General features: G+C 46.8%; 1 protein-coding gene across 4 annotated transcripts in view; it reads right to left on the bottom strand.

The window, feature by feature from the left end:
- Window positions 1-19065, bottom strand: part of fgf14 (fibroblast growth factor 14) — a 541877-nt gene that overhangs the window by 179633 nt on the left and 343179 nt on the right. For 2 of the 4 annotated variants that reach the window (XM_063048371.1, XM_063048372.1), the window contains exon 1: window positions 7764-8310. The exons of the other annotated variants lie outside the window; for them this stretch is intronic. In XM_063048371.1, coding sequence (XP_062904441.1) covers window positions 7764-7956 — 193 coding nt within the window. In that variant the 5' untranslated portion in view covers window positions 7957-8310. Of the gene's footprint in view, window positions 1-7763; window positions 8311-19065 lie in introns of those variants that run through there. 4 annotated transcript variants of the gene reach the window in all.

The raw sequence follows: 19065 nt of genomic DNA, 5'->3' as shown, positions 1-19065 counted from the left end.
CAGAAGCAAGCAAGACAGCCAAAGTCTGCAGAAGAACTGTGGTGAGTTCTCCAATATGTTTGGAACAACTTCTCAATTTTCTTATAAAACTGCATGACAGCGTACCTAAGAGAATTGACGCAGTTTTAAATGCAAAGGATGGTCACACCAAATATTGATTTCTTCTAGTTTTTTACTGTTCACTACTCTTTATAGTTTTTTTCAGGTTTAGAAACGTAACTTCATTATTTTTGAAAGAATCTTCATTTTACAGATTTTTTTTACATGTGCCTAAGACTTTTGTGCAGTACTGTACTATCCTGAGATTCAATTTCTTTCTAGTATTCACAGTAGAACAAGGAAATACGATAGAATCAATGAAAAACTACACACAAAAACTGACAAGTGACCAACGTACACAAGAAGGTTAAATGTGCAAATAAAAAAGAAAACTAGATAAACAAACTAACAAAAACAAAAAAATAAATAAACAAACAAACAATACTGAGAATATGAGTTGTAGAGTCCTTGAGGGTGAGTCCATAGGTTGTGTTCAGGGATCAATTCAGTGCTGAGGTGAATGAAGCTATCCACGTTGATTTAGGAGCCTGATGGTTGAAAGGTATCAAACTGATCAAGAAGTGGGTGGAACACTTCAACAGAACTGGAAATAATCTTTTTAAACTTTTTTCTGTATCATCTCTGAGATATCATTTGAAAGCTCAGCGTAGCTAAGTAGCAACAATGCCATTTGCATCTACATGGCAGTTTTAACATCTCTGGCTGCCTCACGGAAGTTACAAACTGGCCTTTGCCCAAAAGGGAACACACTAGGAAAAGGGACCAAAATGTTGGTTAGATAGTAAAGTATTAAAGCTTGTCTCACTGGAGGAAAGCTGATGATGATTTAGGAACACACATAAAAGATGCTGGTGAACGCAGCAGGCCAGGCAGCATCTCTAGGAAGAGGTATGGTCGACATTTCGGGCCGAGACCCTTCGTCAGGACTAACTGAAAGAAGAGCTAGTAAGAGATTTGAAAGTGAGTCTTCTGCCTGCTCTGGATCTCTTCACTGCTAACTGCTAACGGGACATCCCGATTTAGGATAAAGGCTCTGCTGAAGGGTTGGTGGGCAGTGACGAAGACTGGGGATGTGTGACCAGAGTCAGAGAAAGCAGTAACACTCTCAGACAAAAACGTGAACTGTTTATTTCCTTCTTTAAAAGCTGCCTGACTTACTAAGCTCCTCCAGCATTTTGTGTGTGTTGCTCTGGAGAAACGTAGTGTTCTGTGAAGGTCAGAGAGGAGGAGGGGGAACTGAAGAGAGGAAACATAGGAAGCTCTATTCTCTGTGCCTTGCACTCAGTTATGTGAACACTAAGGCGGGGGGGGGGCAATGTAGGTGAGTGGATAATGGGGATTGTGAAAGGGACCTCAGGAAGATAAATAATCATGTGACAGTGAGGTGGGACATTTGTCCCCTGTGCTGGCACTTTGAAAAAGCTATCAGATTATTTGGCGGAACAGGAGACTGCAGTTGCTGGAATGTGGAGCAATAACAAACTGCTGGATGGCCTCAGATGAAGATTCATTGACTGCCTATCCTCCCCTCCACAGATCCAGAGGTTACAGTCAAATTATTCCCTTTTCTCTCCTCTGCCTGCACCAGACTGTAACTTCCTTATGCAACTATGCACTCTGTGGTCACATAATTAGCAACACTTGTACCTCTGCTCATTAATGAAAATATATAACCAGCCAATCATGTGGCAGCAACTCAATGCAGAAAAGCATGCAGACATGGCCAAGAGGTTCAGTTGTTCAGACCAAACACCAGAATGGGGAAGAAGTTTGATCTAAGTGACTTAAACCAGGGAATAATAGTTGGTGGCAGATGGGATGTTTTGAGTATCTCAGAAACTGCTGATCTCCTGGGATTTTCAGGCATAGCCATCTCTGGAGTTTACAGAGAATGGTGTGGAAAGGGAGTGGCAGTTCTGTGGACAAAAATGAGAGAGGTCAGAGGAGAATGGCCAGACCGGTTCAAGGTGATAGGATGGCAACAGTAACTCAAATAACCATGTGTGAAAACAGTGGTGTGCAGAACAAAGTCTCTGAATGTGAAACACAACAGCAGAAAATCATGAGCATACACTCAACGGCCATTTTATTGGGTATAGGAGGTAGCTAATAAAGTGGTCACTAAGTACAGGTTCCTATGTTTTGTTTCCACTGGTGTGAGAGCTTTACAGGCCACAGCACGTCACTGCATAAAAACATTATCCCCCTCTCTTGTGGCTCCTCCACCGATTCCCTTCATTTCACAGTCTGAGGGTTCCAACTCTCCCGTCAATTGAAATGGCTTCTCCATAGGTGCCATTGATGCTAGTTTTGGGACGTTTCTAGAAACATAGAAAACCTACAGCACAATACAGGCCCTTTGGCCCACAAAGCTGTGCCAAACATGTCCTTACCTTAGAAATTACCTAGGATTACCCATAGCCCTCTATTTTTCTAAGCTCCATATACCTGTCCAGGACTCTCTTAAAAGACCTTATCATATCTACCTCCACCACCGTCACTGGCAGCCCATTCCATGCACTCACCACTCTCTGTGTGAAAAAACTTACCCCTGACATCTCCTCGGTACGTCCTTCCAAGCACCTTAAAACTACGCCCTCTCATGATAGCCATTTCTGCCCTGGGAAAAAGCCTCTGACTATCCACATGATCAATGCCTCTCATCATCTTGTACACCTCTATCAGGTCACCTCTCATCCTCCGTCGCTCCAAGGAGAAAAGGCCAAATTCACTCAACCTATTCTCATAAGGCATGCTCCCCAATCCAGGCAACATCCTTGTAAAACTCCTCTGCACCCTTTCTACGGTTTCCACATCCTTTCTGTAGTGAGGTGACCAGAACTGAGCACAGTACTCCAAGTGGTGTCTGACCAGGGTCCTATATAGCTGCAACATTACCTCTCGGCTCTTAAACTCAATCCCACGATTGATGAAGGTCAATGCACCGTATGCCTTCTTAACCACAGAGTCAACCTGTGCAACAGCTTTGAGTGTCCTATGGACTCGGACACCAAGACCCCCGCTGGTCCTCCACACTGCCAAGAGTCTTACCATTAATACTACATTCTGCCATCATATTTGACCTACCAAAATGAACCACCTCACACTTATCTGGGTTGAACTCCATCTGCCACTTCTCAGCCCAGTTTTACATCCTATCAATATCCCGCTGTAACTCTGACAACCCTCTATACTATCCACAGCACCCCCAACCTTTGTGTCATCAGCAAATTTACTAACCCATCCCTCCACTTCCTCATCCCGGTTCTCTACTGCAAAATCCCAAGTCTCCCACTGTTTTCCCACAATTCTTTCCCAACAAAGGTTGATAGATTCTTGATAAGTCAGGGTGTGAAAGGTTACAGGGAGAAGGCAGGAGAATAGGGTTGAGAGGGAAATCATGATCAAATGTTGGTGCAAACGATGGCCCGAATGGCCTTATTCCCATGTTTCCTTCCAGTGAAGCAAGTGTGGTCTCTTGCGTGTTCCATGATTTGGAAAACTTAAGATAATTTCAACCATTCCGAAAGTAAAGCTCAACTAATTTATCAATGTCATGTCAACAGTGAGGTGTGATACATAGTCATTATTTTGCATTGATTTTAGTTACTGTGTAGGTATGAAAGTGTCATGGTTGTGTTACTGGAATAGAAAAGCAGTGCCTACAGTAATCATTGTTTGATTGGGCAGGAGTGTAGATACTGGAGAGACTGTGACAAAATTTAACAACACAATACTTGGGCCAGCTTCATGTCTCCGCCAATGCTGAGACATGTCTTTCCAGCCAGTCTTCCTCTTAGAAATTATCAGTACATAATAAAGCATCAATATTAGTGGATAAGCACCAAACTGTCAGGAATGATTGACAGGGAGAAGGAACGTGATGCCGCTTGGATATGTTCAGCTGTGTTAGCAGCGATTATTACTGTCACATGTACCACGATACAGTGAAAAGCTTGTCTTCATACTGTCCAGACAAATCATTACACAGTGCATTGAGGAAGCACAGAGTAGGATAATAACAGAATGCAGAATCAAGTGTTGCGGCTACAGAGACAGGGCAGCGCAAGCAGACAATAAGGTGAAAGGACAGAACGAGGTGGACCGTAAAGTCAAGAGTCCATTTTATCGTATCATTGATTTGTCTTATAAAAGCGGGAATGAAGCTGTGCTTGACCCTTGGTAGGTGCTTTCAGACTTTTGGATCTTCTCCGAGATTGGAGCGGGGAGAAGAGGGCGGGAGGGGCCTTTGGTTACTGGAGAGGCAGCAAGAAGTCGTGCGCCCATATACTGGAGTATCATAGAAAGTTAAGCGACAAGATGTCGACGGTGATAAGATCTACTGCTCTGGAAGCCGTTGCAGATCGCCAGGAGAGATGTCAAAGAGGACGTTCTCCACGTTCTCTCAGCGCCGCTCTCCTGGATAGAAGAAAGACTCCGAGGAAGAACTGCTGTCTTCAGTTCACTACCAACCGTTTCATAGTGACACTCATCCTCGAAAACCCGCATTGTTTGCATGCAAGTAGAGAGAGGAAAAAAAATCACTTCCACTGTATTTTTTCGCAACTTCAGGACATTCCAAAACTCCAGTGAAACATTTGTGAAGTGTGATTACTGCTGAAAGAAACACAGCTCGCAAACTGCACAGGAAGCACACACACACACACACACACACACACACACACACGTAATGTTGTTAGCAATTACTCTTTGCCACCACCGAGGTCTAGTAACAGTGAGGAAAATGTAGAGAAGGCTGGAAAGCAGAGGAAGCGTGGCAGAAATATTTACTCCAGGCGCTTGCCTTCTCTTCGGTTGGTACTATGCAAAATATATTCAATTAGTTGGACAATTTTAAACTCTGTCTCTGGTAGTGAGGACAAAGACTTGCCGTAACTGTAAGAAACCCTGTGGAATAGAACTGCTTTTCCACGTCACCGAATAAAATTAATTACTTGTTGTATATGTTATTTGTGCAGACTTTAAAATATGTTTTAATGGTTTTGCAATACAACGGAGCCTGGCATCCCCATCCAATGATCCGTTTGTACGGACAATCTCCCACTTGCATTACACGCCAGTAAATTGTTTGACTCGCCTGAATAAATTCCCTAGCGCATCTACAAAACATCAGACCACTCGCTCAAGCAAGATGGCCCAAGATTTCTGATTCGATTTTCAAGATCACTGAACAATTGCCTTTAACACAAATCCTTGCATCGGATCCTGCAGTTCTATGAAAATATGTGCGGGCTAATTCATTCTTCAAGATTCAAGGTTGTTTACTGTCATTTCCAGTGCACAAGTGTAAAGGAGAACGAAGTAATTGTTACTCCGGATCCGCTGCAGCAAACTTCTCCGTTTTCTTAGAGCTTTGGGTGCCCCAACACGGTCTGAAGAAACGGCGGCCCCCCTCTTCTGATCGATGGCCTGAATGATGAGAATTCCTGAGAATTTTGGGCCGGCGGTTCTCCTTGACCATTAGCATTCGCTCTGTTTGTCATTTGCAACACCGATATTTGCTGGCAGGAATCAGCGCGGCATCACTAACGCCCGGTTTGTTGACGTGGTGTATCAACCCATTCATGATCTCTGCGGCCGGCGACAGGTCCGCCGTTCCCCTTCCCCCCCACCCCCACCCCGGCGGGTCTTGGAGCGCAGACCCGCACAAATCCCGAGACTGCAATTAACAGCACAAGAAGAGGGACCGAGGCCCAGACCAGAGCTCCCAGTTCGGGAAGTCTGCCCAGTCAGGAACTAACCGGCCGCCTGAAGAGCCAGCACGGTTAAAGAGTCACACTGGAGAGGGGATGAAGTCTGATGCAAAATTGGAGAGAGTCAACAAGCTAAGAGGGAAAGTGTGGACAACTTTTCCCCGCTGTTAATCTTAACAATAGCGTTCTGTCCTACCATTTCGAAAATTGCGTGTGCTCATTTTTACTTAACTTCGCTTAGTTTCGCTCCACTATTTTTTTGGTAAATAATTTTTTTTTGCCCCGGTTAAATTGAGCCGCGAATGGTCAATGCCGGGTAGCGATCTCTGCAGGTCGGGCAGCGTCTGTGGAGGGAAGTGCTTCTCGACTCGAAACGTCGACTCTCCATTTCCCTCTCACCACGGATGCTGCCCGACCGCTCAGTTCTCCGGCGCTGGTGAGTTGCTGCACATTCGATCCAGCGCCCTGAGTCATTGTGCTGTGACTTGTGAGGTGCCCCGTGCGTATCCATCCACCTCCCCCCACCCCAGCTCCCGCCCGCCGTCTGTCCCCAGCGCTGCTCGCGGTTCGGGCTATTCCCCTGAATCCCAGACAGCCAGAATGGCGACCCCGCATCCGGCGTGACTTTCACATCGCATTAATTCTGAAAGCTTTTAGGTGAGAGCCGGCGGGCGGAACGGACAGACCGTTGCAGCAACAGCAGGAAGGGCTCGGCTTGGGCACTGAACCCTTCATGAATCCCTCCCGGTAACAAGCGACCCTCCTCATACCCCTCCCTGTAAACAGTAGACTCCCTCCGACCAGTCTCTGAAAAAGCAGAATCCCCTCCTCCGATCCCCTCCTGTAAACTGGAGACCCCTCCCTGAAATGTGAAACTCCCCCGAACACTCCCTGTAATAGTAGACCTTAACTCCTCCCAGTACAGGAACCCCCCCCCCCCGACCCCCTTCTTTAGAGACCCTCCCGCCCCAACCCCCTCGTAAACAACAGGACTGTAGGACCCCTCCCTGCAAACATTACACACGCAATGCTCTAAGTTTGACTACACGTACTGTGTATTTCTGCCGGGGCGGGGTGCGTATGACCTTCCGTGCCAACACCCCCCCCCCAAACCCCCCGCCTGTCCCTCCCAGAGGATGTTTATCTGAAATCTGGAGACGTGCAGCCGGTGCACGGGGGCTGTGACGGTCGGGGCGCTTTGCTCGGAGTTCTCTCCGTGTCACCTCCCGCTCGGTGGCTCAGAGAGGGGAGGTACCCGGGTGCTGGCTTGTAACCCAGTGTCTCCTTCCCTAAATCGCCTACCCTGGCGAGCGTTCCACACCCGGCTTCGGTGCGAGGGGTGTCGGCGTGAGCAGCGAGCGAACAGGTAACACCTCCCTACAAGACTGGCACCCTGCCAAAACACCATAGCCTGCGAAATAATACACAACTTGTCCACGCTGAGGTTGAATCGTGAACGGAATAAAATGCAATTTCTGAAAAAAACAGGTACACTTTAGTGCAGAAACAGCGAGGTATTAATAATTTCAGACAGCTTTCTAACACTGCAATTCCTAGTTACACGCCAGTATTGTGTTTCTCGGAGCAGTAGTGGGGCCACACAACTCCGGTGGGAGGAGGGGGCACGGGGAATATTCCCCCACATTTACGGAGAAGGTGAAGAGTTGGCAAAGCGGCATCAGCGGCTCCGGAGGTGACACGGACGGGTTTACGCTTTCGGGATCCCCTCGGATCTCCACCTGATGATTGGCCCGAACAGGCTGGCTCAGGGCACGCATGGGCACGGGGAACCCGAACGCAGAGCCATGCTGGGGTCTGGCCACTCCACTAATTAAACGAAGAAGACCTCGTCGGGCCTTATTCACAACACCAAAAAAAACATTACATTTACTGACAGTGTACCCACAAGGACAACTTAATCCCGGGATTGCACCGCCTCTCTCTCCAAGCGAAGATTTTTGACCTGTCAATAATGAAACCATCACAGACCTGGTCTCCTGAACCTTCGTTTCTTCATCCCGAATATCCTGACTTTGGAGAAGATATCCACCAGATTGCCATTGCAAACTCCCTTCTTTTTGTGGGGGCTTTTGATGCGCTTTGTGACTATCGGCCTGTCCAGGTGGTGTTCCCGAGCCTGGCGCTTCTGCCTGATCAGCGAGCTAGCGATCGCCGCTGCCATGGCTGAGGTTAGTAGGAGAGGGATGAGTCGCCACTCGGTGCCCGCCCGCCCGGCCGCCCGCTCAGCGGCTCAGCTCCGGCATGGAGATTGGCTGGTTGCGTGCGCTCTCACCGGCAGCTCGGAAGCGCAGGGCGGCAGGGAGCCGGCGAGATCCTGTCCGCTTCTCAACTTCTCCATCCTCTCACTCTCTCCGCTACCACCCCCACCCCCTGCCCCGGAGAGCTCGCGGTGGCGAGTGGGCAGAGATCCGCACACTTTTCCTCTTGCGGATGCGGGTTGCTCACACGACGCACCCGGAAACTTCCTTAACTCTCTCCAACAGCGCGCCCTCCCCGTCTCTATCTTCCTCCTCTCCTATTCCCCTCCCCTCTCCTCTCTTATTCTCCCCTCCCCTTCCCCCTCCTCCGCTTCCTTTCCCTTTCCTTCCCTCCACTCTTTTCCCGCTCCCCTATTCTCCTCTCCCTCTCCTTTTCCCTCTAACCCTGTCAACCTTTCCCCCACTCTCCTCGCCCTCCACACCTCTCCTCTCTGTTCCCCTCCCGACGACCTGGCCCCACACTTCAGCCAAGGAACACGGGCTCGCCGGCACGGATGCGGCCGTCTATGCACCGACCTCCACCGACTGGAGCGCTAACACAGCCGCGCTCCGCCTCGCCCTCACGGCTGCGCACAGACGGTCAAAGTTTGGCCGCCGGGCTCTTGGGGAGGCCGACGGGGGGAGTTTAACCCTTAGACTCACACACCGTCTGATTCACAGGAACCACCGACTAAACCCAGTGACCGAAAGCCGATAACTACTGATGCTCAAGTTCAGTTCAATAACCAGAGACTAATAAACAACATCTGCTAGCCATTGACCTCTGATTGATAAATAGAATAAAATCCATGGACTTATATCTACTGACTAATAATCAATAACTCATAAGTAAAGACTTTTAACCATGGATTGATAACAGCTGACGTATAGCAGATACTATTTACCAGATAATATTAGCAATTGACTTGGACTTATATCCATCTACTGTACTGTTAACCACAAACCCATACACAAAGACTGACGAGCTCCGACGGTTAACCGCAAACTGATGACTGCAAAGGAATAACCACAGAACGGTAAACCCCAATGCACCGACTGGATAACCGGCGACCAATAAGCACAATTATCTATTCTCTCCTAACATCTGACCACTCGGTAAGACTCATGAGTAGTGATTGATCTACTGCTAAATAACCAATGACCGATAAACCACTGACCGGTTACTAGTGACTCATTATTACTGACTGGTGTTGACTGAACGTTGAGCACTGACTGCTAAGAGATAACTACTGATAACTGCCGGGAGATAACTACTGATGACTACTAGGAGATAACTACTGATGACTGCCAGGAGATGACTACTGATAACTGCTAGGAGGTAACTACTGATAATTGCTAGGAGGTAACTACTGATGACTGCCAGGAGATAACTACTGATGACTGCTAGGAGGTAACTACTGATAACTGCCAGGAGATAACTACTGATAACTGCTAGGAGGTAACTACTGATGACTGCCAGAAGATAACTACTGATAACTGCTGGGAGATAACTACTGATGACTGCAATAACAGTGCGACCACTCGAGCCTGATGTTCTCCTGAAGGATTGTCTCAGGTGGGCCCTCAGGTGACGGTAGGGGCCAATTCGGGATCCATGTAACCGGGATGTTAGGCCGGATTCCCTTAATGTGTAACGTTGTTCAGGGGTGGGGAGGCTGATGCGCGGGCAGTCACCACACGGTCCTTGTCAGGTCGGGGTCGGGGTCAGGGTCCAGTGGCACGGAGCAGAAGGTAACTGGGGACCCTTCACCGCTGTAACCTTCCTCCGAGTTCACCGCCGTTGAGATGTGTCATCGTATTCCGACAGCTCCACTGCCGGGGTTTTTGGTTAGGTCGTTCTTTGTCTGGAATTCACCTTGCCGCCATGGGTACCCCTACCGGGAGCTAGACTGAACTCCATAGGACATCGCTCCCCGGGGTCTCTGCAACTCACAAGCGACTAGGTGACGATCCGTCCTCGCAGAAGACTGATAACTATAGACACACACACACACACACACACACACACACATAATGACTGATAATCTGTGACCAATAACCATGGACTGATCAGTGAGACTCACAATCAATGACTGTTAACCATTGATTGATTGATAATGCAGATGATAATCACAAACAGCCGTAGAATAGTGATCGCCCACTGACAAACTACCGGCTGACTAACACAGACTAACGCGTACAGACTGTTGCACAAGAACAGATACCATTGCAGTGATGACCACAAACCACGAACTGGTAATCACAGATTAATAACCAGAGAAACCAGAGAATAACCAGATCAGATAAGCATAGGCTGATAACCACTGATTGATAACCAGTGATTTATAGAGACTGAGGAGCATAGACTCGTAACCACGGGACAGTAACCACAGTTGACAACCACCAACTGATAACCACTGGCTGATAAGTCTGGACTGACAAACACTGCCCGATAACTGCATGCTAACAGACACTGATTGATAAAAAAAAGGGACTGGGAACTACAGTCTCAAAAATGCTGTCGGGTAACCACAAGCATATTATCATCATTCAGTTAAGTACAGATGGTATAGATTGGTAATCGTGGATCGATAAAAACAAATCCATAACATCTGAATTATAACCACTGACTATAAACCTAATAACTTATTACCACAAACACAATGGCCAGAAACAGATAACGACTGTTGAGAAAGATGGACTCATCACTCTGCCGGGTAACTACTGATTCACTAATCTCAGATTCAGAACTACAGGCTAATAACTGCAGTGATAAATACCAGGTGTAAAAACCCATCACCACAGATTGAAACCCACGTAGTAAATACCACAGCTTATGACTGCAGAGTAATAATCATAGACCATTAACGAATTGTCATAACAAGAAGTGTGAGAAAAATAGACTGATAGCCGTCACAGATAAACAATGAGTGACCTTGCACACTGGTATCTTCTCTACGCAGAAGAGGGGTGGGTCACATTGAGGGGATGGCATATGTGGGCTGTGTGCTTATATATTTTGGAAGGGGGGTTTGTGTCGAGTGAGAAGCCTGTGAAGGAAGGTAGGATTTTTGGGGTGTGTCTGTCTGTGTTTCTGTCTGTTTAGATGTAACTGGTGTGCGTGGATGTGTGTGTGTGTGTGTGTGTGTGTGTGTGTGTGTTTCTGAGGGGGTTGGTGGGTTCAGCCGTCTGATCCTCCCTCTGCAGAAGACCTGGAACCGGGTGACTCGTCTATAGCTGAGCCTGGCGCCCGATTCCGCCTGCGGCAGGGGGTGTCGGGGTCGGCGTTGAGGAGTCCCATTCAGCACCGTGGAGAACACCAGGGGTACAAAGTCACGCCCCCTGGTACAGAGACCCACTCCCCGATACAGAGCTCCGCCTACAAGTACTGTGCCCCTCAGCCCCCAGCCCCCAGGTAAGTGCCAGTCGCTGATACAGAGTCTCGCAACCATGCGCTTGGCACAGAGTTTCCCCCCTCGGGTACAGCCCTGCCCCCGGTTGTTCGGCAACTGATGGTATTCAGTTGATGGTAACGGATGGACTGCCTGCATTTACCCCCACCAACCCTATACACTCCCGAGCTGCAAAACCCGCCTGATCGCTACCGTCGGGACCCGAGACCCGCCCGACCCTGCATTGCCACCCGACTCCCGTCCGTCACTCGCAGCACAGTCGTGCGAACTGAGCCCGACTTTCCGTCTTAAAGTTTAGCGCGGAGACTCGCGGGCGCCGCCTGCTGCCGCCTGGCGGCGGTGCAGAGTTCGCTGACGGACGGATCTCTCTCCACGCAGCGAACTTTCAAACACAGTGCAAACAACTTTCAAGCACAAGAGAAGCTGCCGATGCGGGAGATCGTGAGCAACGCGTACAAAATGCTGGAGGAACTCAGCAGTTCAGAGCCCTTCGTCAGGACTGGAAAGGAATAGGCAACAGCCAGAATTAGAAGGAGAGCAGCACATGCTGTCAAGTGAAAGGTGAGATGGGTGAGGGAGAAGATGGGTTCGTGGGGGCGGGGGATGATGTGACAAGCTGGGAGGTGTTAGGTGGAAGAGTTAAAGGGCTGAAGGAGAGGGAATTAATAGCAGTGGACAGTGACCCATGGAAGAAAGGGGAGAAGAGGGGGAGGTGGTGGGCATCATTTGATGCTAGGCGTGCCAGAAACATGTGTAGCTGCAACATGAATCTGAGAACACGTCCCCATGATAAGCTGGCAGCTGACCATAGTGCAATAACCTCAGCAATGAACTCACTGATTGTCCCTAGGAAGGGAGGAGGTACAGGCGAGGGTGTTTCAGCTTCCCATTCCACATTAGGATGCAAAGAAAGCTTCTACATTGCCTTCACCTCAGACCAGCCATGAGGCATTTGTGCACAGCAAGCTTCCACAATCAGCACTGTGACAACTGACAGCAGGGGTTGTTCCAGAAATGCTGGTTAAAACTGGTTAGGACATCACAGAAGTCACCTATGTTCATTGTCTCAGTGAAGAAGATGAAAATCATTAGTGACACCCACCGACTAGATAACTGTCTTAGGCACAGATTTTAAAAAAAGCATCTGTAAAGCGAAGATACTTTCAAAAATAATGAAATGAATAGTTTCTGAATATCAAAAGAGTTACTATAAAGAGCAGTAAATGGTAAAAAAAAAACTAAATCAAATCCATATTTGGTGTGACTATCCTCTGCTTTTAAAACAGCAACAGTTCTCTTGGGTACACTGTTGGGCAGTTTTATAAGAAAATCAGCTAGTAGGTTGTTCCAAACAGTTTGGAGAACTTGCCACAGTTCTTCTGCAAACTTTTGTTGTCTCACTTGCTTCTGTCTCTCCAGATAATCCCAGACAGCCTCGATGATATAGACATTAAGGCTCCATGGAGGACATACCACTTGAAACCATATAAAAAATCTAGGGTGCCTAAGACTTCTGCACAGTACTGTAGGACATAATCTCTTCACAAAGCTATCACTAGGTTCAGGAGCCAGAAGATCCACGCCTCAAAGTTAAACACCAGCTTCTTCCCCTCTGCCATCAGGTTATAAACCCACCTGAAAAATCCCTAATTCTACCTTTGTATCTCTCCCTCAGTTGCTGCAGTCTATATATAGTAGAAGATTCAGAGATACATTTGTTAATACAACAGTGTCAGCTGGCTCTCCAATTTGGACATCCACCTCCCAGGTTTTCCTGAGGACTTTGTAAGGTTGGAAGGACTGGAAGTGCTCAAAGTGGTATCCAGCACCATGGACAGTGCTTTCTGGCCCTGTTTTGTTGTGTTTGATCCTCAAGGTTTGGATATACTTACCTGTCAATGGGCTATTTTTGAGGACAATTAAAGGTCTAATGTGTAGGTCTGCAGATACACATGAGTCAGACCAGGTAAGGACAGCAAATCCCTTCCTTGTTGAATACTAATGAACCAGTTGGGTTTTTATGAGGTGTGTAGTTTCATGGGATTGTATTTTTCCCCAGAACAGCTGGGAATTCCAGATTTATTTAACTGTTTAAAATTTTCAGCAATCTCTGGACCACTTGTCTGGTAATTAACCACCACGTTACCTCTCCTTGTATATTTCACTGATAGATAGCACCCCCGATATCCCACAACTGCCCCAGTGGAGTCTGCCTGGATTCCGTGCTCAAGTCTCTGAAGTGCAGTTTGAAAGCCTGGCTCTCTGGATACCCAATAAACCATTGCTAGAAAATGCTTGAGTTTGCATTCAATATACACCAAGTTGGGAGGCCCATGTGGAGAATAGAAACGTAGAAAACCTACAGCACAATACAGGCCCTTTGGCCCACAAAGCTGTGCCAAACATGTCCTTACCTTAGAAATTACCTAGGCTTACCCCTAGCCCTCTCTTTTTCTAAGCCTCATTGATCTATCCAGGTATCTCTTAAAAGAGCGTATCATATCTGCCTCCACCACCATTGCCGGCATCCCATTCCACGCACTCACCACTTTCTGGGTAAAAAACTTACCACTGACATCTCCCCTGTACCTGCTTCCAAGCACCTTAAAACTTCTTGTGCTAGCCATTTCAACCCTGGGAAAAAGCCTCTGACTATCCACACAATCAATGCCTCTCACACAGAATGGTCTCTGGACAACAAATTAGTGACTCCCCTGTTCCCTGAGGGAACCAGGGAACTTTAAGTGCTTCAGGAGTTCAGAAACATTAGGAAGGAAACTAAAAACTTCACTAAAAATTGATTTTGAAAAGTGGAAATATTTTGGGAACATCACACTACAATGTAGGAAGTGTGGTTTTGACCTGACTGACAACTGTAGATCATTGGAGAATATGGTTTCAAGTTTATTCTGAACCTGAGCTAGCTGACAGACACTAGCCCTTTTACATGACCCTCAGTAATACAAAGTAACCGCATTGTGAGTGCACCTTCTGGACATGCCGCCACAGCTCAGCAAATCACCGAAACCAGGCTCCCCTCCATGGACATTTGGTTCTAGCTTTGTAAAGCAGCCAACATAATCAAAGACTCCTTCCACCCAAGAAATTCTCTCTCCTCACGCTTGACAATAATTCCAATTCCATCGGACAGAAGATACAAAAGTTTGAAGGCATGTACAGCCAGACTCAAGCTCAGCGTCTATCCCACTGTTATGAGTATTGAACAACAGTATGACAACATGGACTCTTAATCTCATGATCTACCTCATCATTGCCTTGGACCTTATTGTTTGACTGTATTGTACTTCCCTGCAACTGTAACACTGTTCTGCATTCGGTTACTGTTTTAGCTTGTGCTGACACAATGCACTTATGTGATAAAATGCCACGCATAAGGATGGGATGCAAAGTAAAGCCTTGCACTGTACCTCAGTACATGTGACAATAAGAAATCAATTTACCAAGAATGTAATTCACCCCTACTTTCCAGAGGCAGTTAGGGGTGGGTAATCAGCATTAACCTCTCCAACAGTGACACTCCCCAATGTCTGTGCTCTAGTGTGTAACAAAAACATATGCTCTTTGCAAATTCATTCTCAAGTTTGGTAGCAGCCAGCACTCAACAGATGGTGTTCTCAGTGCTGCTCACACGTGTTTTTGCATCTCAAGCAATTTTACACCTTGAGAAAGAAACACTTGCATTTTCTGAAAGACTTCACATCGCCTCAAGAATTCTCAATGCACTTTAACAGCTTAACAAGATTCATTGTTACAGTGTGCTCACTGTTGTGACATTTAAAAAAAGAGAGACGACTAACTTGTTCACAACAAGCTCTCATGAGCAACAATGTGGCCAAGAATTGGATAAATTGCCCTGATAATGTGGGTTGAGGGGATAAATATTGGTCAAATAAATGGGCAAAACACCTCCTGGTCTTCCTCAAACAATACCTTGGCTGAGGCCAACCAGAAGACATCCTGCAGAGTAGCACTTGGAGTGCCAGCTTGGATCTTATGCTCAAGTGACTAGAGGGTACTGAGTACCCATAACTTTCTGGCTTATCTCATTCCAACATCCAGGGTCAATGACCTGAGCTGGTAGTGCAGTCATAAATAGTGAAGAAGGTTATCTCAGATCGCAGGAAAGTTGGGTGGAGTAGGGCCAGGTAGAATTTAATCCAGATAAGTGTGAGGTAATAAGGCCATATGACGTAGGAGCAGAATTAGGCCATTCAGCCCATTAAGTCTGCTCTACCATTCCATTATGGTGGATTCTGGATCCCACTCAACTCCATAGACCAGCCTTCTCACCACAACCCTGGCCAATGAGGAGACTATCAATTTTTGCTTTAAATATACCCTCGGTCTTGGCCTCCACAGCTGTCCGTGGCAGAGCATTCCACAGATTCACCACTCTCTTGCTAAAACAATTCCTCCTTACCTCTGTTCTAAAGGGTCGCCCCTCAATTTCAAGGGTGCACCCTCTAGTTCTGGACATCCCCACCAGAGGAAACATCCTCTCCACGTCCACCTTATCTAGTCCTTTTAATATGTTAAAAGTTTCAATGAGATTGCACCCCCCTGCATTCTTATAAATTCTAGTGCATACAGGCCCAAAGCTGCCAAACTCACATCATATATTAACCCCTTCATTCCCGGAATCATCCTCGTGAACCTCCTCTGGACTCTCTCCCATCATTTCTGAGATATGGGGCCCAAAACTGTTGTCAATACCACAAGTGCGGCCTGACTCGTGTCTTATAAAGCTTCAGCATTTATCTCCTTGTTTTTATATTTTATTTCCTTTGAAATAAATGCCAACATTATATTTGTCTTCTTTACCACAGACTCAACCAGTAAATTAACCTTCTGAGAGCCTTGCACGAGGATTTCCAAGTCTCTTTGCACCTCTGATGTTTACATTTTCTCCCCATTTAGATTTCATCAGCTAATGTGCCAAATAATATCAGAACATGTACAGAGAAAGAAAGGGACCCCAGTAGTATTGATTATACAGTACAAGAGACCTTGGGGTGCAAGCTCATAGCTTCCTGCAGCTGGTGATATTGATGGACAGGGCACTGAAGAAGGCATTTAGCATGCTTGCCTTCATAAGGTAGGGCGTTGAGTATAAGAGTGAGGACATTGTGCTGCAGTTGTGAAAAACCCTGCGTAGGCTGCATTTGGTGCATCGTGTACTGTTCTGGTTGCCACACTATTGGAAGAACACAAAAGCAAAAGGCAGATGCTGCCTGAATTGTTGAGTTCCTCCAGCGTCTTGCATGTGTTGCAGAAGAGATTCACCTGGATGTCGCCTGGAATACAGGGCTGTAGTTATAAGGAGAGACTGGATAGGATGGGTTAATTATCATTGGAAAACAGGAGGATGAGGGGTGAACATATAGAGATTTGTAAGATTATAAAAGGCACAGAGTGGGTAGATAGCCACAGGTTTTGTTTCCTCAGGTAGAGTCGTCAAAAACTAAAGGACACAGTCTACGGTGGGAGGGGAGAAATTTGAAGGAGACCTAAGGACCAAATTATTCAGACAGAGAGTGGTGGGTTAATGGAGCAGAGGAGGTGGTAGAGACAAATACTATTACAATGCTTAAAGGGTGTTGGGACTTGGATAGGATCAGTGTGGATGGATAATGCAGGGAAATGGCACTAACATAGACAGACATCATGGTCAGCATGGCCAAGTGGAGCTGAGGGCCTGTTTCGTGGTTGTACATTTCATGGTTATGATTTTATGATTCTAAAGCTAGCTTCAAATCATAATTATTTCAACGGGAATAAATACTGGGCTCATAACAATGAACATGAACGATAAGGAGCCAAGTGTTAGACGGAATTCACAGAGGCTTCCTAATCGCCAGCTGCATGGAGACTGATGTACACATTTATTACTTATGCCGAGGTGCTAACAATGAAAGTATACAGGAACCTGGGATAAGGGGGGATTGTAGAAATGCATGGAATCCTATTTAAAACACCTCTCATATTGCAACCACTAAAACTCTGAGCAAAAAGAGGATTAATTTAGACCAAATGCTGGATCCACTGGACCACTGAATCAGCACTCTGATGCAGTCACGTTAATAACTCCACACTCTGAAAGCACAGGAAGGATTGAACAGGCTACACTTCCGTTTTTCAAAGAGGGGACCTGCTAGAAGATTCACAATGAATAAACTGGTTAATCGGTCACACCTTGAGAACTTGTTTCCATTTAAAGGAACCCCACTTGGGGTCATCAGTGTAAGACCACCAGTGATATATTAATTAGTGAATTCAGGAGAAAGCTACTCACCCAGAGTGGGGAGAATGAGTTGGGGGGAGGGGGTCGTCACAGTGAGGAGCAGGGAGGGGCTTGAGGATAAGATCGATAAACCCAAACCCATGATGGGCAGAGGGAGAGGTGATGAGGGTGGGAATGAAACACCGACACAGACCAGAAGTATTGAACCTCCTGTTTTAGGAACACTTGGACCAGGAGTCCATTCACCCCTCTGAAGCTTCATACCCTTTGAGTATGTTGAAATTACACCTTAAATCCATTTACTTATCTTGCCCCCAGGACTCTTAACTATCTTACCAGACAACTGACATTCGGGAGTCGTCCAAAGGCCAGCTGGTTAGAATTCAGGACTACTGTGTTCCCAGGAGGATTAAAGATAATCTGGGAAATTATCGCCAGTGGTAGAAAATTATTGGAGAAGAACCCAAGCAATAGGATTTACTGATATTTGGAAAAGCACGGGCTTACTAGGAACAGTCAGTATGGCTTTGTATGGGGCAGTCCTGTCTCACAAATTTGATTGAGTGATTTGAGGAGGTGGCAATCCTCCAAAAGTGGAACTTCCCGGTGGAGCACCTCCGCTCCACCTGTCAAAAACAGAACTTCCTGGAGAATTCAGGGACCGCTTTGGCAAGTACCTCCATGCCACCCACCAAAAGCGGAACTTCCCGATGGACAAACATCTTAATTCCCTTTCCCATTCCTGTTCCGACATGTCGGTCCACGGCCCCCTCTTGTGCCAAGATGAGGCCACCCTCAGGGTGGAGGAGCAACACTTTATATTCCGTCTGGGTAGCCTCCAACCTGATGGCATGAACATTGATTTCTCGTTCCAGATAAAACTTTTTCCCTCCCCCTCCCCTCTTCTTCTATTCCCCAATCTAGCCTTTTACCACTTCTCACCTGCCTGTCACCTCCCTTTGTCCTATAGTCCACTCTCTCCTCCTATCAGATTCCTTCCTCTCCAGCTCCTTACCTTTCCTACTCACCGGGCTTCAGTTATCACCCTCCAGCTATCCACGTTTTCATTCTGGCATCTACCCCCTTCCTTTCCTGTCCTGAAAAACGGCCTGAGACATTGACTGTACATTCATTTCCATAGATGCTGCCTGACCTGCTGAGTTCCTCCAGCATTTTGTGTGTGTTGCTTTGGATTTCCAGCATCTGTAGAATTTCTCATATTGGTGCCAATGATAGTTGTTTGACAAGCTTGACAAGTGTTTGACAAGATCCCTCTTGGTCAGGTGACTTAGTAACTTGGATACAGAATTGGTTTGGTCATGGAAGACAGGGGATTATGGTGGTGGGGTGATATTCTT

This window comes from Mobula hypostoma, chromosome 5 (genome assembly GCF_963921235.1).
Source record: "Mobula hypostoma chromosome 5, sMobHyp1.1, whole genome shotgun sequence".
NCBI classification, from domain to species: Eukaryota; Metazoa; Chordata; class Chondrichthyes; order Myliobatiformes; family Myliobatidae; genus Mobula; species Mobula hypostoma.
This window is presented reverse-complemented; position numbering and strand designations above follow the sequence as displayed.